This window comes from Pipra filicauda, unplaced genomic scaffold (assembly GCF_003945595.2).
Source record: "Pipra filicauda isolate LSUMZ 115617 unplaced genomic scaffold, ASM394559v2 scaffold423_size595307_pilon, whole genome shotgun sequence".
Classification (NCBI taxonomy): Eukaryota; Metazoa; Chordata; class Aves; order Passeriformes; family Pipridae; genus Pipra; species Pipra filicauda.
In genome coordinates this window covers 222833-244994 of record NW_024104558.1, presented here as the reverse complement: position 1 = coordinate 244994, position 22162 = coordinate 222833, and the positions used below count along the sequence as shown (strand labels likewise).

Genomic DNA, 22162 nt, shown 5'->3' with positions numbered 1-22162 from the left:
GCTCCGGCCGCGGTTGGCACCTATAGAAATGCAAACCGCTGTCCCGGGGCTCCCGCCGGGACACTGCGGAGCTCCCGGGCGGTGTCGCAGCTCCTGAGCCCACCCAGGGCACTGCCCAGCGCGGTCCGTGCCCAGCCCTGGGGTGCCCCAGCGCTCCTGCCAGGTTGCCCCGGGCTGTGGGGCAGCACCCCGGGCAGCACCTACATCTGCTGTGCTGGGTGTCTGCAGCCAGCGGACCCACCCCCGTGTCCCCGTGTCCCCAGCAGACACACCGGTGCACACACGGGGCTGCCTCGGTGCCAGGCCGTGGCTCGGCTCTGCCACGGGCTCTGGATGCCCCATCCCAGGAAAGCTCCTCCTCCGAGCTGTGCAGAGCCCCCGGCACCACCTGGCACCCTCACCTGTGTCACCCACATGCCACACGCACACTCACACACAGCCACCCACACACACCCTGCCTGTGCAAACCTCCCGTGTCCCTTGGGCACAGACTTTGCACCAGGAGCCACGTGGGCTTGGGTGGTTCTTCCAGTGAACTGTGACCCTCACACGGGTGTGCCAGCCCTGTGCTGTTACATGTGTGTGCCAGCCCTGTGCCCTCACATGTGTGCCAGCCCTGTGTCATCACACGTGTGCCAGCCCTGTGCTGTTACATGTGTGTGCCAGCCCTGTGCCATCACACGTGTGTGCCAGCCCTGTGCCATGCCACAGGTGGGTGCTCCAACCTTGCACAGCCCTTGGGCTCTGTGTTCCACCCTCACCCTGTCACATGTGTGTGACACTGCAGCCTGTCCCTCTCCTCGCCCATGTGCCACCCTCACACGTGTCACACACGTCACACCACAGCCCATCCTGCTCCCGTGCCCATGTGCCACCTTCATCCTGTCACACACATGTCCCACCACAGCCTGTCCCTCTCCTGTGCCATGTGCCACCCTCATATGTGTCACACACATGTCACACTGCAGCCCAGCCCTCTCTCGTGCCCATGTGCCACCCTCATACATGTCACACAGATGTCACACACGTGTCACACACATGTCACACACATGTCACATGCATGTCACACCCAGCCCGGTCCTCTCCCGTGCCCATGTGCCACCCTCATACATGTCACACACATGTCACACGCATGTCACACCCAGCCCGGCCCTCTCCCGTGCCCATGTGCCATCCTCATACATGTCACACACATGTCACACACATGTCACACGCATTCACACACATGTCACACACATGTCACGCCCAGCCCGGCCCTCTCCCGTGCCCATGTGCCACCCTCATACATGTCACACACATGTCACACACATGTCACACACATGTCACACACATGTCACGCCCAGCCCGGCCCTCTCCCGTGCCCATGTGCCATCCTCATACATGTCACACACATGTCACACACATGTCACACGCATTCACACACATGTCACACACATGTCACGCCCAGCCCGGCCCTCTCCTGTGCCCATGTGCCACCCTCATACATGTCACACACATGTCACACACATGTCACGCCCAGCCCGGCCCTCTCCCGTGCCCATGTCCCACCCTGTCCCCTGTCCCCTGTCCCCGCGCTCCCCGGCGCGCGCCCCCGAGGCGGGGGGTGCGGGGGGGCTGCGGGAGCGCGCGCGCGGTGCGGGGGCAGCTGAGGACAGTGGGGGAGGGAGGGAAGGCGCGGGGGAGGGACCCCGCGGCCGCGCCCGCCCCTCTCTCCCCCCGCCCGCCCCTTCCCCTCCCTCCCGCCCTCCCTCCCCGCGTCTGTCGCGTCGCTCGGGCCCGGCCCGGCCCGGCCCCGGCGCCTCTCATTGTGCTTCGCCTCACGCCGGCCCAAGATGGCGGCGGCGCCCGAGAGCCCCGCGAGCCGCCAACGACAATAGAGGGAGGGCCGGGCCCCGCCGCCCCCCGCCCCGCGCCCGCCGCCCCTCCCGCCGCCCCCGCCGCCCCCCGCACCGCGCACACGCCCCCCGGCCCGGCCCGGCCGCCGCACCCCGCCCCGGCCGGCCCCTCTTAGCATGGTGCGGGGCCGCCGCCGCCTCGTCCTCCGGCTGCCGACATGGGCGAGAGGCTGGAGCTGCGGCTGAAGTCGCCCGTGGGAGCCGAGCCCGCCGTGTACCCGTGGCCGCTGCCCGTCTACGTGAGTATGGCCCGGGCCCCGCACCTGCCCTGTCAGCGCCCCCCGGCCCTGCCCCGGCCGCGGCTCTCGCCGGTCGCTCCCCCGTCCCTCGGGCCCTTCCCGGGATCCATCGGGATGATCCCCCCCTTCCCTCGGCCGGGATGATCCCCCCGGGGTCGTCCCCCCCCGCCTCTTCCAGAGCCCCGGCCCCGGGTGCCGCCGCCGCTCGCCCTGGAAGTCAAATCCCCGATTTCATTTTATAATTGGTTGACTAAAACCGAAGGGCGGGGAGGAGGAGGACTGGTTAATGAAAAGTTTTCGTGTTTTCCCTTGAGCTGGGCTCGTGTGGCCGGGTAATAACCGGGGGCTGCTCGGAGCCGGGGTGGGAATGCGGGGATTCCGGCCGGGCAGCGGCGCTGGAATGATGGGTGTTCCCGGGTGGTCGCGGGGACCCCCGGGAGCAGCCGCAGGCTGGGAATGAGCGGCGGCGAGCGCTGCTCGTGGGTCGGGAGCCAGCGCTGGGTGTCACGGGCTGCTGCCAGTCCCCCCTCCGGCCGTGCCCTTGGAGCTCCCCTTTTTATTTATGCCCAGCTCCATTCCGAGCCAGCCGCAGCCCTCGTGCTCCCAAATAAAATGTCACTTGTCCTCGCTTGCTTACCCAGCCGCGTTTTTCCCTAACTTGCCCGACTTTCCGCCGAGCCCGGGCGAGCGATGTGTGACCTTGATAACAATGTCCACGTTCGAATTAGTGACAATCCCACGGGAGCCGAAAGGCTCCGGAGGGTATTTTTGGATGCGTGTAGGCTCCCTATCAACCCCCGAGCGGTTTTTCGCGCCGCTTGTAGCACCTTAGCGAACAGTTCGTAAAGGAAAAATCTCCCCGTGTATTTTCCCCTGGCCCGAGCACTGTTGATTATCCCTGTGTTCCAGGCTTTGCTGCGGTACGTGAGAACACGCCGGGACACACGGGCTGGGGCAGCTGATATTGCTGGTGTTGTTGCTCTCTTGGCAATCGCGAGGCGCTTGTGTGTGAACGATTAGAAATATCTCGCTCGTGGCAGGGGAGATGGCTGCGGGCTCCGACGAGCCCTGCGGAGCTGCTGCCGTGTCCCTGCCTCCCCAGCGCGCTCCGTGCCGGCTGTTGCCGGGTGTGCGGGGCCGGCCCCGGCGGCGCTGGCGGAGGCAGTTTTCCTGTTTCCCTGTCAGCCGTGTTGGCGGGCGCGCGCTCTGCTCAAATTGTCAGAAACTGAAAGTACAGCGATGACCGGTTCGGGTTTTTCTGCGCGTCGCCAAATATTAACTCGTGTTCCCTCGGCAGGTTGTGCGAGGCAGAGGTTAAAGATTACATAGGATAGGGGTTAATCTGAGAGGGAGGGATGGTTTTCTGCCTTTTCACAAAGATCCCTACAGGCTTAAAAACCGAAAAACCGACCCCCCCACCCCCCTCGCCCTTTATTTTAAGGGTGAAACGTGTGTTTTGCTGCATGGGAAATGAGGATTTGGTTAATTCAGGAGAACTTGAGCAGCTGTTTCTGAAGATGGCAGAGCACATAGAATTTCTTCCCCAGGAGAAGAAGAAATTCTGGGGAATTAATTTCTTCCCCTTAACCAGAAATGCGGGGGGGAGGCGATCCCCATGTGCCGGGAAACACCCCGAACGTCCTGCCCTTAAAGTGTCCCCTTCCCAGTGCCAGCTTTTCCACAGTCATTCCGAGTGCCTGGTTCATCTGGAGCCCACCGATGTCCCTCCCTGCAGCTCTGGGGAGCAGGTCGGGCTGCGTGCTCCGGGTGAACCCTGGAGCTTCGGGAGCAAATCCCTCTGCCCGTGGCCTGCTGACATTGTGCTCTGCTGAACTGCAGACGTGCTTCCCCGGCAGCACCGAGGCGGTTTGGTTTGAGAGCTCGGCTCTCTTTGACGTAAGCACAACATTTCTTAGTTTCACCACTCGTGCTGCTGTGTGGTTCTGAGCGAGCAAGGTGGGATACCTGAGTGGGGGGGGAAACACGCTTCAAGTGGTTTTATTTAGCAGCGTTCTTGCTGTTTCCTGTTGGAAGTTAGGTGTGTTTTCCAGAGGGAGCTGGAGGGGAAGCTCAGGGTCCTGGCGGGTTATTTTTGGTGAGAGCAGCAGGACTGGCAGGGAATCATCTTTCCCAACATCCGAGGCTGTGTATTGTAAACCTGCTGCGTGACGGGTTCCGTGGGGTGATGTAACCCTGCCTTGAGTAACTTGGCTATTTTTATGCTCTTACTACATCTTAAATTAGCGGCGTCGGTGCTGCCGCGTAAAAGGCTGATCTCCCCTATTAATGGGTGCCTGCATTAATACCGTGGCTCTCTACTGCCGGGCTGCTGCTTATTTCTCGTCTAATAGGAAAAGTGGGGTCTCCTCAGACTGCTGAGCCCGCATAATAGCCCGGCTGCCGGGCTTGTCGGGACGCTAAAAGAGCCGGGGAGGCTGATGTGAAACATGTATTTCCCTGCCAGTGTAATTAGGGCCGTGGGAGGAGAGAGCGGTGGCGGAGCAGCTCCAGCCTCCCACTGGCTTCCCCACAAAACCGAAAGTGCGGCTCTTCCCCCGCCTTCCGCCGGCCCGGAGGAAAGGCCGCGGTGCCCCGGGGAGGCCGAGCCGTGCTGGCCGTGCCACACTGCGATGAGTAAGTGAATGGTGCACGGTGAGTAAGCTCTCCTCATGACTCACGAAATATTTTCTGATGTTGACCTCTGTGTTGGTGACTGCCCCGCTTAATCAGAGCCGGAGTGAGTGTGCTCCTTTGTGCTCCGCTTAACTCCTCCAGCCCCACGTACCTGCCCTGCCTTCTGCCGGGCTTGTCAGAGACCACTGATATGGGGTGAACGTTTTCATTTTGGTGCTGGGCGAGATACAGGCCCAGATAAAGAAAGCGTTTAGTTGAGAGTTAATGGGTCCAGGTGCTTTAAACAGGCTGCTGCCCGTGGGGGTGGTGTTTGTAGTGGTACCTCAAATATCGCTGTGCACAACTTCGCACTCATTACTTACATCTGATGGAGACAACAGGTGAAGTCCTGTTTGGTTCTAAGACTTGGGATATTTAGTTTTTTTCCACAGAATTTTCCTTAAAATGGTTCATACTCTTGTCTCGGACTTTTACTATAGTTAAAGCTGAATCTGGATTAGGTTTAAACATGGGGATTTTTTCGTACCATGATAAGCTCTGCCTGATCTGTGAGGTGTCTCAGGTTGGACTTTGAACTCCTCTTGACAAGTTCCTACTTAGAGTCCCAACCTGCTGCGTGTGGAGGAGGGAAAAAGGCCTGTAGGGTGCTGGGGGGGATTTGGGTTTTTTTTGTGTGTGGGTTTTTTCTTTTTTTTTTCATCTGGATCAGCTCTACAGTTTGGTGTTGCCCAGTTCTGCTGATACATCTGTGGCACGAGTGAGGGACTGTATGTACACAGAACTGAGCAACTGGAGGTTCAGAGCTGCTCAAGCTGATAATTGTCCCCAAAATCGATGTTTGCTGGTCTGCACCCTATTGCAACACTCGAGTTGGTGAATGTGGAAAAGCCTGTTTGCTGGCTGTCAGAGAGAGGACAGCAGGGCTCTTTTATCTCCTCTTCTTAAGGCTTGCACTGATCACAGTCAGTGGTGACACAGTCAGTGGTGACAGGGGGGACAGGAGGCACAGCCAGGTGGTGAGGGAGGGCCTGGTGGTGGCTTGGAGTGGCTGAGACACCGTGTCCTTCACTGGCTGTGAGTGACTCAGTGCCTGTCACGGCCAATAGTGAGCAAGTCCTTTCAAGTTTCAGACTGAGGCATCTGCCCGTGCTGTGCTCTGTTCCCTGGTGAATGGCAATCCCCCAAAAGGTGACTGGAAGCCTCTGTGTGTGTCAGGTCTGTCCTGTTCCTCCCTCCCTGTTTGACTCGTGAAGGCCGAGGATTTGTGCAGTGACAGCCCCTGGCAACTCCTCCTGCAGCCCAGGCTGCTGGGGGGGAGCCCCTGGGGATCCCAGGAGGGTCTTGCCCTGGGGACAGACTTATAGAATGGTTTGGTTTGGGAGGGACCTTAAAGCTCATCTCACTCCACCCCCTGCCAAGGGCAGGGACACCTTCCACTAGCCCAGGTTGCTCCTTTGATCCAACCTGGCCTTGGACACTTCCAGGGATGGGGCAGCCACAGCTGCTCTGGGCAACCTGTGCCAGGGCCTCCCCACCCTCCCAGGGAAGAACTTATTTATCTTCTGCCATATTTACCATATGTTAACACCATTTTTTTAATCTTCTACCAGTTTTGTTCCCTTCCTCTTCCTCTGTGCCAGGAGGGGACAGTCCTGCTGATGCCACTGTGCACATCTTACCAGAGTCAGGTGCCTCTGCCCTGAGCTGCTCAAGCCTAAACCTCCAAATTAGCAACTGGGACGAGAAGTCTGGCTTGAATAATTCCTTGTTTTGTCTGTGTTCCTCCTTGTTGCTGCTGACTTTCCACTTGCTGTGATGGCAAGAAAATTCTCATTTTCTAATTGAGTGTTGTCAGAGCATCACCCTGCACATGGAGAGGTGTGTGTGGCTGCTCCTGGCAGTAATGGGGTACAAACGTGGTACTGCTGCACTTTGTGCAGGTTGGGGGGTGCAGAGTGTGTCTGTGGTGGGTTTTTTCCCTGTCTCCACTGTCCTGATCCAGCTGATAGCATTCTGTCACCAGAGGAATGTGCTGTGCAGGGAAAGCTCAAGGGCAGGCCCTGATAATGAAAATCACAGCCCAGAGGGGAGCATCACCTTTGAAATGAAAGATCAACAGGAGAGATGAATAACAGACCTTGTTTGGGAGTTTCATCCTTTTTTTGTGTGTGTGTGTCACTCACCTTTCCTGGGAAGTTTCTCTGATGAGTAACTTCGCTTTCCCAGGCAGCTGGGCAGGTTGAGAGCCGTGGCACGGTGTTGTAGATCAATTTGGGAAGGTCCTGAATTGGAGCTAAATCGTTCCCTCGGGGTTGGAGCTGCTGAGGGTGGTCCGACGCCCCCTGCCCCTTGCTGTTTCCCCTGCACTCATCCATCCCGTCCTCATTCCATCCTCCGCTCCGAGCTGATGGAAAACAGCCTCACGCTTTGCACGTGCCTCTCTTTTTTCCCCGGGATCGGTTTGTGCCGGAGGGAGCGGGTGGGATGTGCGGGGGGGTCGCGGTGAAGCCCCCGGAGTCACCGCCGGCGGTCGGGAACGCGGTGCCCGTGGGACCCGCGTGTGGGGCGGCTCTGGGAACCGGATCGCTGGAAATATCTGCGCTGGAAAAAAATGTTGCAGTGTTTGCAGAGCGTGGCCCCCCCGCCCTGCTCTGAAATGTGAGTCACTGCCTGCCCAGGGCCGTGCCGGGGAGGGGGTGGCAGCGGGGGAAACTGTTGCTCTGCCTTTGCCAGGCAGAGCCTCCTCACCCCCTGAGTAATCGCCCAGCAATTGGGCTGCGGTGGCTGAGCCGAGGGGATTTCTCCGAGCTGGGAGATGCTGGTGATGCAGCTCGTTGGGAAATGTTTGTGGGGATGACTAATCACTTAGAGAAACTTCTCTAGTCAAGGAAAGGTCTGAAAGCATCATCAGACTTCTGATTTTTCAACACCCCTCTGCCCTCCCCGCTTGTAAAAACACCTGGAGTAGGGCAAAACTGGGCGATAATGACTCGGGAATTCCAAAAGCACTCGGGTTTCTCTTCTGCCCGGCAAATCTACACAAACAAATGACAGAGTTGGCAGAGTTGCATCATTTTCTCTGCCCGTTGTGCTCTCCCAGAGCCACAGGGACCCCAAATGTGCTCCTGGGGGGAGGCAGGCGAGCCCTGTGGTGGTTAATTGTGCAGCACGGTGGTTAATTGTGCAGCACGTGGGGAGCGCAGAAGAGCAGTTTCCTTCGGGGCTTTACCCTTTGAAGTATAACTTGCCCCGGGTGACAATCGGTGCTTGTTCAGTTCTCAGACTGGCTTTTGTTCCGAGCTCTGACCCGTTGGATACAAGATAAATCATGAGTTCACTTAACAGGCACTTTTCCCCCCAGTATTTCTGTCTGAAAAGTGGAAGCTGTTGTCTTGTCCTGCATCTCAAGACCACACTAGTCTTTATTTTTTCTTGTAACTTATTTATCTGAAAGGTGACAGAGTAGCTGTCCAAGATGGCTTGTTTTTCCCGTGGGTTTTTTTTCCATCAGTAGATGAGTGAGAATTAATGTGCCTGTCCTGGCCAGAGTTCCAGCTCAGACAATTCCAGTTTATCCACCCACAAACTCACCCGTCAGTTCCAGTGGGACACAGCACTGGAAGCTCTCAGGGTGCCAAGGGAAGTTGGTGCCACCACGAGCAGCCCCAGCTCTTGTCCTTCCTGGCAGCCTGATTATCTATGGAGATGATCATCCTTTCAAGTCAGATATGGGACTGAATTGTGGCCCTCCTGGGAATTTAGGCAAAATATCTTACCTCTTGCTATGTGAGATTTATGGGGAATTTAATCACCCTTCTCCCCAGACATCCATATGTCTATTTGGTTCTCTTCCTTCTTTCTTTTCCTCCTTTCACACTGACTTGTTTTCTTTTCCCTTCCTGCTCTGAGTTAACCTTTAACTGTCTGATTAAAGCTTTGTACTGTAATGATCAACACAAGGACCAGGGGTGAGGGGTTTTTTTGTCCCTTACAGTGTCTTTATCACAGATTGATAATCATAAAGCATCTCAACGTATTTTTGCTTAATTTATTTTCTCCTTCCTAACAGAAAGATCCACAGAAGGAGGAAAAGTTCATATTGTGAACATAATATATTTATTTTCATGGTGATTATTAAAGACAAAACTAACTCTGAGGAGGAACAAGAAACAAAGCTGAATATACAGAATTGGCCACATGCTGCTATAGATATCAAGCTGAGTAGGGACTATTTTTAGAGCATAGGAAGAGGGTGAGTATATTTTGCAGCAGGAAATGATGGTTTCATAGATAGGTCCAGATCTGTGAATAACGACAGAGTTCCTGTTCAGAGTGTTTTGGTTTGTTTCATTTCACGAGTGAATGAGAGTCTTCTAAAAATTTGCACTGAAAGGACTTTTCAGTGTTGGATGAAAAATCTCAGGAGCTACTGAAGGCAGGTTAATGAAGCATTGGAAACTTTAGCAAACCAAACACCACAGAAAGTTCTCAGCAAGTTCCTTAGTAGAAAATGAATGGATTTTGATACTATTTTTGTGATATTTTCTGTGAGTGTGAGGGGCAGTTTCCTGAGGTTTTGGCATTAATGTCATTTACTTCTTAGGGCTCAGCAATATTATTGTTTGACAGTGTAAACTTCTGAAACTCTAAAAACTGAACTTTGGAGACTGCTCTTTCATTCCTGGATGAATGAAGCTTCCTGGGAAACTTTCCACTGGGATTCAGGTGATTCCCTCTGGTTTCCATCTCTGTTGGCAGCAAGACCTGGGAGATCAGAGGGTGTCTCAAGGTGGCCTCTGGAGCTGGGTTTGGAGTCTGTATGGATCCTGCTTTGGTTTCCATCCCTGCTTACTACAACAAATGGTCATTGCTGTGTTTGTGATATCACACTTACAAGGATTTAAAATAGAAGCTTGTAAAAAGTGGTTGGCATTTGATATTGTCTGTTCAGAACCTGCACTGGGTCCCTGCTCTGCTCTGCAATTTGGAGCTTATGGAGGAAAAAACATCCATTCATAGTTCACTTTTGTCCCTCGCAGAACACCTTTCCTTAGGAGCCTGGTGGGTTCAGAAAGAGTACAAGTTTTTATTGCTGATTTCTGATATGTGGAATATTTGTGTGTGTTAAGGAGGAGCAGGATTTCTGAGCTGTCCAAGGCTGAGTTGTCTTTCAGAATGTGAGATGGTTATTTAAGGTGGTGTTGTGTGCAGGAGCTTCCCTTTGGCTGCCAGTTTTCCTTGCAGGGTGTGGGATCAGGTGGCTGAAGAGATTCCACGAGGTTCCTCCCTGCACCCACCCAGGGTGTGGGGGGACTGTGGGGTGGGGAGAGAGATGGTGGCTGCCCTCAGCACCGGCGGTTTTGGGACTGGGTGATGGTTTCTGCCAGCAGTACCCCTTCCCTAGGTTTCCCATGAAGATTTGTTCTGTCAGAGTGGGTAGAGATGTCAGACCAGAGATGGTTTGTGCTCCCCAGTCCCTGCTGCAGGGGGGTTATTTCTCTTTTGGGGTTCCTGGGGAGGTGACGGTTTGTGGCTGGGACATGTGCAGGTACAAACGACTCCTGCCGTGGCTGTGTGAGCTGCCCTCACCCTCAGAACGGTGGGTCTGTGCACTGCTGGGCTGAACTGGGAACCAAAACGCCACAGAGGTTTAGTTTGGTCTTAGCTTAGGCCTCCCCTGCCTTTGTGTGTGAGCACAGGCACTGCTGGCCCAAAGCAAGAGGGGGTTTTGGGGAAGTGGTGGCAGAGCAGGTGGCTCTGTGGGGTTAAACTGTCTGTGAAGTGCCTTCCTCGTTCCCTGGGTTCATGTGCACATGGGATCACCACAGCCCCCTCCAGCTGCCCTGCTGTGGGAACAGTGGCATCACCTCAAACTGCACTGAGAGGGCAACAGCACGTACCAGTGAGGGGCCTGTTGTACCACAATAGTTGCATTCCCCTGTGCATTTTCATAGAACCATTATATTTGTGACCAGCCTGTGTCCCTGCATGCTGGAACTCCTCACCATTATATTTGTGACCAGCCTGTGTCCCTGCATGCTGGAACTCCTCACCATTATATTTGTGACCAGCCTGTGTCCCTGCATGCTGGAACTCCTCCTCCTGTCTGGCTCGTGCAGACGGAGCCGGCGGGTCCTGCCGTGCCTGTCCTGCGTGGCTGCTGCCTTGGCCACTCCTGCAGCCTCATTGCCTGGTAATGTATTTATGCAGCCCCTCCTGCAGGTACCTTGGGAACCGTTCCCTGCCGGGTGTGAGCAGTGTCCGTAGCAACAGTTGGAATTGCTGTGTGCAAAGGCAAACCCCTGTTACTGGGGCTCAGGGAGCTGCAGGTCCCTGGTGCAGCCATGCTAAGTGATTATCCAGAGCAGTCTGCATCCTCTTTGCCTTTTTCCTTTATCTTGGTGATTTTGGATCTTGGGCCAACATTTTCTTTTCTTTAAATGTCCTTATTAAAGAGGCCATAATGCCCTCCATGTTTTCCATTTAATTTTGTGTGGCGATAAACTTACAGACTGCTGGAACTCCATCAGCCTTTTCTGCCTCTTGCTGGGGGGGAGAGGAGCTACCAAGACTACATTTTAAAGCCCTTCCTTGTCTTTTCTCTGAGGCTGGGAGGAAAAGTATGGACACAAGCTGTTCTCTGCAGGAGGTCTCTTTGTATACATCCCAATATATATGTATTCTTGTGGATGGCCTTGTACTTTCTTGATTAAGGGAACAGCAGTAATTGGGTGGTTCAGAGAAGGCTTTTGGTCTCACTTGGTAAGAAATCTCGTGCTTTGGTTGTAGCTGTGGAAGGTGAATGACACAGTGTTGATTTGGGATAAAATCTGGTGACATTGACCCAAGCCCCTGTATCCAACATGAAGTACTGGGTGGAGCAGACTTCCCCTCACTCGAGGTGTAACTGGTATTTAAGCACGAGGCAAAGACCTTAAAATGCCAAGTGCTGGAAGGCAGAGCTGGCAGGACACAGAGCCTGAGATCTCCCCTTTGTTCAGCAGCTGGAATTCCTGTGGGTTTGGCTTTCCCAGCCCCCTGTGAAGCCCGTGGAGGTGTGTTGGCCACGGACATGCTCCGTGTGCTGGTGGCTCTTTCTGGGCGAGGTGTAAAGGAAGTTAAACCCCGGGGGAGATGAAACACAAACTCCTGCCAGGCTGAAGTCTGTGGTCTGCAGGGCCATCCTGTGCCACCCGGAATGCTGGAGGCTGTCCTGGCTCCCGGGGAAGCCGCAGCTGCAGGAGCCCACGTTGCTTTTCTTGGTGCCTGAGAAATGCTGATCCTCCTCCCCAGATGGAGGGAGGAGAGGGGCATTAAAGAGGCGCTTGGCCCACCAGCCTTCTGCAAGATTGATTGGCTTTTCCTAATCCATCTTTTTGATCTCTGCTCACCATCTTGTCTCCAGCTGTAACATCCTCCTCTCCCTTGGATTTATGGACTGCTGCCTGTGGAGAGAGCTGCCACTGCAGGCAACCAAGCTGTTGTTTAGACCCGGGGGCCGGTGGGACTGACCTCTTTTGTTTTCTGAGTTAAATGGATCGTTTGGAGATCAGAATTTGGCAAATCCAAATGACTTCTGTTAATCCATGACTGGGGTCAGTGTTTAGGGCTGGGGAGGAGCTGTGGCTGGAGTGCTGAGAGCGGGATGGTGTTAAAGCAGCTCATTAACGGGTGATTAGTTTGTAACTGCGTTGTTTCACCTTTGCTTCTCACATCACACCCTGGACAAAGGGACACTTGTCGGGGGTGAGCACGGCTCTTTGCACCTTTCTGGGGAGCTGCTTTGGTCACCTGGCCTGCTTTTGGGGGTGCAGGTGTGATCTGGTGAGTCGGACACTGAACTGGCTGTGCAAGGGTAGGGGTTGCTTCTGCTGTGGGACAGTTTAGTCCGGGCAGCCAAAGCTGGGCTCAGAAACACGTATTCTGTCCCTGGAAATAAGGGGTTTAAAGGTCTGTGTGTGGTGCTGTGAGAGCACCTGAGATGTGTATCCTTTTTTCCTTTGGTTTTTCAAGAGCTCATCCAGATTTCCAAACCATTTGTTTCCCCCTCAGGTTTGGGGGGGTTTTGGGCTGCCTTTTTGCTGCCTTTCCTGTGCAGGTGATCAGATCTCACAGGGATCCCACTTTCCTGGAATCCCAGAATGGTTTGGGTTGGGAGGGACCTTAAAACCCATCCAAGCCCACCCCCTGCCATGGGCAGGAACACCTTCCATTGTCCCGGATTGTTCCAAGCTCCATCCCTGGGGAAATGAAATCTAGAAAAATAGTGTTCACCCTCAAGCCCCAACTTAGTCTCATCCCAAAGACAAGCGCAGTCTCACAAGAAGAACCTAAATATAAGAAGATGTAAATTTGGAAGGGCACCAGGGGGGTGTTTCTTGCTCCAGGCAACATCTGCTGCCCAGTTTAATTGAACACGTTCTTCTGTTTGAGGAAGAAACACAGAACCAGTTAAAAACTGTTGCTTTAGGTTAGAAATTGGCTTTAGACTCTGGATTGTTGCACTGTGAGATAACTAGTCCTGTAGAAATACACCCAGGAGTCTGGGATGTGGTACTGGAACACAGAATTATATCAAAATCCTGCCATTTAGATACTTTAGGGGGTGTTAACTCGAAAAACTGATGTAACCAAACCATCCACAGTGGGGGAATTACAAATTACAACTTCCACCTTGTGGCAGAAACGTAGCAAACTCTAATTTTCAATTTACTTTGCTCTTGTTCTGCAGCACAATGTCAGATTTAGCTAGTTTTATTGGGAATTTGGTGCTTTGTAGAACAAAGTTATGCAGAGAGAGCTGAGCTGGGTCTGGTACTGGTCATGTCATGCAGGCTGATCTCTCTATATAACATGTATTATTGGGGCTGCTTTAGTTTTCTTATGCTTATATTCATGATGTTTTAGTTGGGATTAGCAGACAAAGAGTATGGTTGTAGAAAGTGGTAGTGGCTGCATGAACATACATATTTGGGAAGAGCTTTTGGGCACTGCCTTATTTGGCCTTTAAATCACAGATTGGGGCCTCTTGTAGCTGCAAAATGCAAAAGGTTTCTTTTTTATGAGGAGGTGAAGGGAAAGATCAAACCCCTGAAAATGGATCCTGGTGGCTGAGGGGCGACAGGGGGGTGTGGGGGAGGACTCTGTGGGGCAGGAGCTGTGTGTGCTGGGGGGCTCCTGGGCACTGTGTGCCTGCAGGAACAGCTCTGGGTGTCTTCCTGGCTCCAGACTCCTGGGACTGCAGTTGTAGGAACATGTGGATGGAGAAAGCTGGTGTAAGAATGGGAACTGGCTGGAACTGTGTTCCACTGCTTTCCATAGAAAGCTGGATTCTCCTTTAAGTGACTTTCTCAAAAGTGCTTCCTTTCTCTTATTTTTTTTCCCAATGAAAACTGGCAAAAATTACTGAACTTTCCCCAGGAACTCACGTTTTAATATGAAACTGAGCCTTTATGTTGGAAAGTCAGAACTCTGCAAGAAGTTCAGCTGGAGAGGAATTGGCTGCAACAGCTCAGCGTGTTTGGGTCTGGTTTGTTTTAAACTCGTGAACAGCTTTGGGCAGTGCCAGTAATTACCCCAGACTGCAACTCTTTAAACACTTTCCACCTTAGGGAGATAAGGGCTTGTCTCATGAAAAGCTCCCATTTATGTGGCTCTGAGGATTCCAAGGGCGTCCCAGGCAACATAAATTCAGGAACATTGGGAAGTACAGCCAGGCCAGGGAGCAGCACGTAGGGAGCTGCGGGAGGGAGGGGGAGCAGCCTGGAGCTCCGGGAGGGTGAATGGAGCTGCTCTTCGTGACAGGGAGCACCGTGGCATCTCTCGTGACTGAGAACAGAACACTGAGGCTTCTTGAGCCTGGGCCAAAGGGCCTCTGCACGTGGGATTCCATGAGGGATGGGCTGGGCTGTGCTGGGAGGCTCTTCCCAGGGAGGTTTCACTGCCAACAGCACTGCAAGTGCAGGGTGGAGGGTGCTCTGAGGGCTGCCAGGGCCAGCAGGACACTGGTACAGCCTGTGGGCACTGCAGTGGGGCTGCACTGCTGGGGTGGGTCCTGGGCACTGCAGGAACAATGATACACAACACCCACACCCACCCAAAAATCCAGACTGGAAAGTGGGGTTGAATTCAAGGAGCTTCAGGCCACTTGGGAAGGTGCAGGGTTGGCTCAGGGTTCCAGGCTGGTTGGGCTGCTGGCACTCCTCCCCAAACCCCTGACCCTGCTCCAGCCTCTGCCATGAACCTTCCCAACCCCCCCAAACCCCTGACCCTGCTCCAGCCTCTGCCATGAACCCTCCAAACCCCCCCAAACCCCTGACCCTGCTCCAGCCTCTGCCATGAACCTTCCCAACCCCCCAAACCCCTGACCCTGCTCCAACCTTTGCCATCCACCCTCCAAACCCCCCCAAACCCCTGACCCTGCTCCAGCCTCTGCCATGAACCCTCCAAACCCCCCCAAACCCCTGACCCTGCTCCAGCCATCCACCCTCCAAACCCCCCCAAACCCCTGACCCTGCTCCAGCCTCTGCCATGCCTGACCCTGCCATGAACCCTCCAAACCCCCCCAAACCCCTGACCCTGCTCCAGCCTTTCCCACTCACCTTCCCAACCTCTCCAAATCGATTCCTGTATGGGCCGTTCCCTGAAGAGTTGGACTCAATGGTCCTTGTGGGTCCCTTCCAACTCAGAATATTCTGGGATTAAATCCCTGTCCCTGCTCCAGTCTCTCCATCAACCTTCCAAGAAGACACATTGGTCTGTGGCAGACACCCAGTGGAGTTTGGAGAGCAGGTGTAACCTGGACCCTTTACAGCCCCAGGGAATTTAATCCCAGAGTATTCTGAGTTGGAAGGGACCCACAAGGACCATTGAGTCCAACTCTTAAGGGAATGGCCTGTACAAGGATCGATTTGGAGAGGTTGGGAAGGTGGGTGGGAAAGGCTGGAACAGGGTCAGGGGTTTGGAAGGTCATGGCAGAGGCTGGAGCAGGGTCAGGGATTTGGGGGGGTTTGGAGGGTCATGGCAGAGGCTGGAGCAGGGTCAGGGGTTTGGGGGGGTTTGGAGGGTGGATGGCAGAGGCTGGAACAGGGTCAGGGGCTTGGGGGGTTTGGAAGGTCATGGCAGAGGCTGGAACAGGGTCAGGGGGTTGGGGGGTTTGGAGGGTGGATGGCAGAGGCTGGAGCAGGGTCAGAGATTTGAGGACATTTCTATTCCACTTGGCTTTTGGTTCCTTCAAACTCTCTGTCAGTGCCACAAACAGTTGCCTGAGCACAGACGTGATGGCTGGTGCTGTTAAATGTCTCTTCTTATTAAATCTTACAACCATGTTGAAATTGGGCTGGAATTTTCTCTAAGGAAAGGGAAACTGCTCTGTGTTCCCTTCAGATCTGCTTTCCCGTTTCTCTCCTCCATTTTCCATGGCCAGCTCTGCTTTGAAGAGACGTAGCAGAACATATTTGACGTTGTTTGCAAGACTTGCACGAGACCTTGGGAGCTTGTCTGCTTGGCCAAGGAATGTTGGTTATAGAGCACAGTAAACTTGGGAAGTGTTTCAACATGAGAGGCTTAACAACAGTAGATGTGGAGCTGGATTTGATTCCATTATTCCAAATAATGACACCAGCTAAGCTCAAAAGCCCCTTCTGGCTGGAGATTCCACATGAAGTTGTGTTTGTGAAGCTGCTTAAATTGGCTGATCTGTAGTTGTAGATGTGAGTTGTGATTATTATTATTATTATTGATTTTTTAGTTTTTAAGCCAAGGCAAAAGAACCTGTTAATTAATTGGGATGCTTTCATGAAGACCTGTAGGACAAGGGGTTTCTCCTGTGCTCTGCTCCCACTGCAAGTGTACAAACCATCAGTGAGGGATAGAACTTCCTCAGAGGAAATGGTCATGGCAGAATAAGCCTGACTTCCCTGCTCTGGTGGGATGTGCTTGTGCTGATAAGGTCAAGGGTGACTGTGCAGGGACAGTTTCTGGGGGAGCTGGGTCAGCCCAGGGGGCTCTGCTGGATCATTCTGCATGTGGTGAGATGGGAGTGTTTGCAGGGGCTGGTTGTGGCTGAGCTGCTGCCCTGGGTTATTCTGACACGGGGCAGATAAGGAATGGGAAGCAAGAGAAGTTTCCTCCCCTCTTGTGCTCTCCCTTCAATGCACATGGAAAAGAACACAGAACACACTCTCCTGTGTGCACTGAGAGGCAGGAGCAGCTTTTAGTGCAGTTGCTTCCCTGGTTTCTAGGCCAGGATTCATCAAAGGAATTCCTTACCTGACATTCCTGGGTGACTGTGCCATGGGCTGGAGGAAACACAGGCACAGGGGTGAGAGGGCAAAGAATCCTGGAATGGTTTGGGTGGAAGGGACCTTAAAGCCCATCCAGTCCCACCTCTGCCATGGGCAGGGACACCTTCCACTAGCCCAGGTTATTCCTTTGATCCAACCTTGAACACTTCCAGGGATGGGGCAGCCACAGCTTCTCTGGGAATTCCATCCCAGCCCCTCCCCACCTCAAAGGGAAGGATTTTTCCCAATGTGCCCTCTGGCAGTGGGAAGCTGTTCCCTGTGTCCTGTCACTACCTCCCTGTGCACAAAGTTCCTCTTCCTCCTTTTAATAACCCCCCTCAAGGACTGGAAGGGGGACAGCCCTCGGGAAAGGCTGCCTGTCCCTCCCTCTGTCCCTGGATTTTTAACCAGGTATCTGAAGGGCTGTGTACAAGTTTCTTGGGATGAGAACTTCTGCAAGGCTGGCTGATCCCAAGGGTATGAACTGGTTACACAAGGGGGAATCTGTTTCCTCATGGAAACAGGAAAGCTGAGATACTGATGGAAAAAGCTTTTATTTGATTTCTATCATGTCTTGAAATAGAGAGAATCCAACCCTTTTCTGTCATCTGTCCATCAGTGCTTGTCTTCTTCCATTCCTTTCCAGTCCTCTGCTTTCTGTTACCTGTCCCTGCCCTTGGCTGCAGAATTTCCCCCTGGTAACTGCACAGAACTGACATTTCTGCAGCAGGAAACAAGGCAGATGATTTGAGAGTCCTGACACTTGTAACTCTGGAAGGTCCTTAGATACAGGACTCTAATTAAAAGGTCAAAGCCACTTCCAGAGACAAACATCTAAATATAACCCCAGCTTGGTGCAGATGGGCCCTGGTAACTAAGGCTGGATACAACAATGTGTGTAGGAACTCCAGCAGCTTCCCTAAAATAGAATTTTTTTGTGGCCTGGTGCATACAAATGCAGCTCCAAGGGCTTTGTTAGCACGAATTTGGGATGATTTGCTAAACCCACTCATGCTTCTGTTGCTCCTGAGTAAATTAAATCAAAAACCCCTGTGTCTCACACAAGATTTAATGTGTTTTGGTTTTCAGCTCCTGAAAAAAGCTCCATCTCTCTTTGTGTGTGTGTGTGTGTGCTGGGAGGGTGTTTTTCCTGCACTGAATCCTCTCCCACTGTTTATTTGATGCCTGATTTTAGAAAGCCATTCCCTGGGCCAGACTCTCCCTGCCCATCTGGAGCTGGGAGCCTGTGCCAGATGCTGGATGGAATCAGCTGTTCAGTGGGAACTTGCACTCAAGTACCTGCTGCATCCCAATAATCCTCCAAGGATTCCAGCTCCACAGTTCCTGATGGCAGAGAATGACAGAGAAATCAGTGGAATGACAGTTCCTTCCTGTCAGTGTTTTGCTACTCCATAGAAACACGAAAAATATATGTCCTTAAGCTTATTTTTTTCCTTAGAGGGCTCATTTGAATGGCCTGGGGGGCAATCAAGGGCTCCTTACCCGGTATGCTTGGTGTCCTTAAAAATATTGTGTGTCATTTATTCTTGAAAATATCATGATTCTTGTAAACCCCTGACAAACAGCTCCTGATGTCTCTTTTCTTTTTGTTTCAGGACAAACACCATGATGCTGCTCATGAAATTATTGAGACCATTCGGTGAGTGTTGGGTGCTGGGACCCTTCCTGAGCCTCCCTGCAGCCCAGGGCAGGGCTGTCTGGGGCCAGGACGCAGAGCAGGGCAGCCCTTGCCATGTAAAGTTATTTTCTAAGCTGAATTTGTTGCAATCCAAAGCTCCCTGGCAAGTAGATTTTGTTTTATCTCCCCATATTCCCTTCTGTTCTGAACAGAATTAAACTTGAGTGGTGATGTTCAGCTTTAATGCTTATTAAAGCAGTTTGTGTCTGAGCTGTGGACACACAAGGTTAAGAAAACAGCCTTGGCTGGATGTGCTGAGTCCTGGTCTGGCCTCCCCCCACCCTCTCCCTTTCCCCTGTTGCTCTGGGTTGTTTGGCAGTGATGTCCCTGTAGCATTCCTTGTAGTTCTGCTGATGGAGTGGGGAAAATGGGAGGATAAAGGTGACAGACAGCTCTGAGGGGCAGAGGCCAGAGGGTTTCCCAACCCCGGCCGTGGTTCCAGCGTGACCTGCTGTCCTTGGCCAGGGTTAGGAGGTGACTTGCATTGGAACAACTTCTGTTAAACAGGAACAGAAATTCCCCAACACCTGAGGGATGGGGAGTGTTATCCACATTTCAGCTGTTCTTGTTCCCTGGTTTGGATCCTTCCCTGGGCTCAGGGCTGTGTTTGCAGCAGGTTGGAATGGTCTGAGCTCCTTCAGTGGTGCAGGTACAGGTGAGCTCTGAGGGGTTTTACCTGCAGAGTCCCCTGAGCTCAGAATTTGGTCCCGTGTGGCCTGGGAAGAGGTGGTGAGCCCTGTGTGCTCCCAGTGTGGGAGCCAGTGCTGGAGAACATCACACACGTGAAATCAGAGCATTTCCCAAGCTCTGGGGGGAGAGGGGATGTGGAATGGGGCTGGAGCTGGGAATTTGTCTTCTCAAGAAACTCCTTTTTCTAACTCCAGAGCCTTGCCACAAGAACTGCCACTGCTGCTGCCAGGACTGCTGGGGACAAAATCCTGTGCCTTGGGGTCTCGTGGCATCACTTGCCAGGGGGGTTGTTGGGAAGACCCTTCTGAGGGGGTTCAGGGAGACGTGGTGCTGAAGGTGGTGGCTGCAGTTGGTGAAGGCAAAGGGAGAACTGTGCCAGGAAGCAGTTTTGGGGCCAAAGTCCTGTTTCACAACTGTGCTTTGGGCAAGATTAGAGTGTCAGCAACTTTCCTGCTGCCTTTGCCTGCCTTGTGCAAAGTACCCACAACCAAAGTGGTTGTGAAAGGGGGGTGACAGTGCAGAGCAGCCTTTATCTCCTGGAGGCAGTGAGACCATGGGAACTTGGGATATCCTGAGCTGGAAGTGACACACAGGGATGAAGCTGCTGACTGCAGGCCCTGTAATTTGAGAGAAAAAGTTTGCAGAGGTAGAGCCCAAATGTTCTTAGGGAGACACTAGAAGAGAGTCAGCCCCAGATGTCCAGGTTCTGGTTTCTGCTTGCCTATGTAGTGATTTGTCAACTGAGAATCAGCCAGAAGGAACCAGAACTGCTGGATCTTTAGCTGTTATTTTTTATTATTTTACTAGTGAAGCATGGAGCAGAGTGCATAAGGAATTGTCATTCCTGTTGGGATTCGTCCTATGAATGGAGGTTTTTGACAGTGCCTTCCCATTTTGATATTTGTGGAGGAAAGTGTGTGCAAAGCTGCTGTGGCTTTTAAGTTGTTTTTGAAAGGAATTAATCCTCCTGCATTCCCTGAGTGAAGCTCTCTCCTGTGAGATGTCACTGCCAGTGGGCATGTGCCCTCCATTTCTGGTGGCCACAACATCCAGGGCTGTGCTAACTCAGCCTGTCAGAGGGGCCTTTTATCAGAGTAACTTCTGACAATCTGCTTGGGTTGGGTGCTGTGAGGTGTGAGAGCAGCTCAGACATGGCCCAGAGGAGAATGTCCCTGCAGGGAGTGATTGGGGACAGTGTTTTGAGGGGCTGTGGGAAATCTCTTCTCCACATCCAGCTTTGTCCAACACAGTATCAGCATTCTTTGGGAATGCTGCACTCCTGCACCACATTTTCTGTTAGGTTGGCATCAGCCATGGCTTTGAGTATTTTTAGACACCTCGTACACATTTATTACCTTATTTTGAAGCTGTTTCAAGAGCTGCCAATATCTACAGGCATCTTGCTGTTTATTCAGTACAAATGCGAGTTGTTGCAGCTTTCCATGAGTATTTTGGGCTGTCTACCTTACTCCTGACAGTGTTCTGAGCTTCCAGGGCTGTGCAGGATCCTCCCTCCACGTGCAGCAACGCCAGCCTAGAACTGAGACAATATTATTACACTCAACTGGCAATACTTCTATTAATTATTTCTTCTCTCGTTCCAGGTGGGTCTGTGAAGAAATCCCAGATCTCAAGCTTGCCATGGAAAACTACGTTTTAATTGACTACGATACCAAGAGGTGAGAGGGCTGTTTGAGTCCCCCCAGGAGGCCAGGCCGGCGCGGTGTGCAGTGAACTGCTGTCACTGGTTATTCTTAGACACCCAAGTTTCCTTTCAAACTGGCTGCAGGCTCTGCAGTTATTTTGGTAGGAAATGTGTAACAGCAACATTGGCAGAGGCTCGTTGGATTAAGGACATAATTGGAAACTCCACAGAGCAGTGACTCGAGCCCTGGTGTAGGTTGGAATTACTCACTCCCAAACAATGCTCGGTATCTGCCGCTGGAGCACGGCCAGTGTGGGATCTGAATGGCACTGAGGGATCTGCTGGTGGAGGAACTCCCAATTCCTGCCCAGAACGTGGCCTGGCTGTCAGTGGGAGCTGTGGGAGCTTCACCTTCCCCTCCCTCCTCTGGGCTCTGGGGTGGGGTGGGGGCTAAAATAAAAGGTAAAATATCATCCCAGTGTTCTGGGCAGGGAGGGATTCGGAGATCCCTGTAGTTCCACGGGAATTCCTATTCCACAAGCAGCTTAAAAGCAATGTTTAGTATGTGGCATTTACCTCTGGGCTGGGAGAGGCAGATCCTGACCAGGATGTGCAGGACACAAACTTAAAATGTCCCCCACAGGAAAGCACAGGGATTGTTCCATGGGCTGGTTGGGATTACAGTCAGTCCAGGCAGATCCTTAATGACAGAGGCTGAGAGGAGGAATCTGAGGTTCTGTGCATGGAATTGGCCGTGCTGAGGTTGGGAAAAGGGATGTGTTCAAACTGTGGTTTGCAAAAACCTCTTTAGTTGCCTTTGTGGGAAAGAGTGAATTTGTCCAAGTCCACAGCATGAGTAAAACTGTTAGAATGGGGTTTAGAGATGAAACTCCCTTGCTTTAGTTAGAATCATAGAATCCTGGGGTATCCTGAACTGGAAGGGACCCCCAACGATCATCCAGTCCAACCCCTGGCCCTGCACAGACACCCCAACAATCCCCCCCTGTCCCTCAGAGCGTTGTCCAAACCCTCCTGGAGCTCTGGCAGCCTTGGGGCCGTGCCCACTGCCCTGGGGA

The 22162-nt window shown here is 53.0% G+C and overlaps 1 protein-coding gene across 7 annotated transcripts in view; it reads left to right on the top strand.

Annotated features, from left to right (window-relative positions):
- The first annotated feature begins 1964 nt into the window (after window positions 1-1964).
- The window catches only part of DOT1L (DOT1 like histone lysine methyltransferase), a 77710-nt gene continuing 57512 nt past the window's right edge, over window positions 1965-22162 (top strand). For 6 of the 7 annotated variants that reach the window (XM_039385625.1, XM_027717220.2, XM_027717218.2 and 3 more), the window contains exons 1-3: window positions 1965-2134; window positions 18669-18712; window positions 21046-21120. In XM_039385625.1, the coding sequence (XP_039241559.1) occupies window positions 2054-2134; window positions 18669-18712; window positions 21046-21120 (200 nt within the window). In that variant the 5' untranslated portion in view covers window positions 1965-2053. The remainder of the gene's footprint in view (window positions 2135-18668; window positions 18713-21045; window positions 21121-22162) is intronic. The other variant, XM_039385624.1, reaches the window with a different exon arrangement.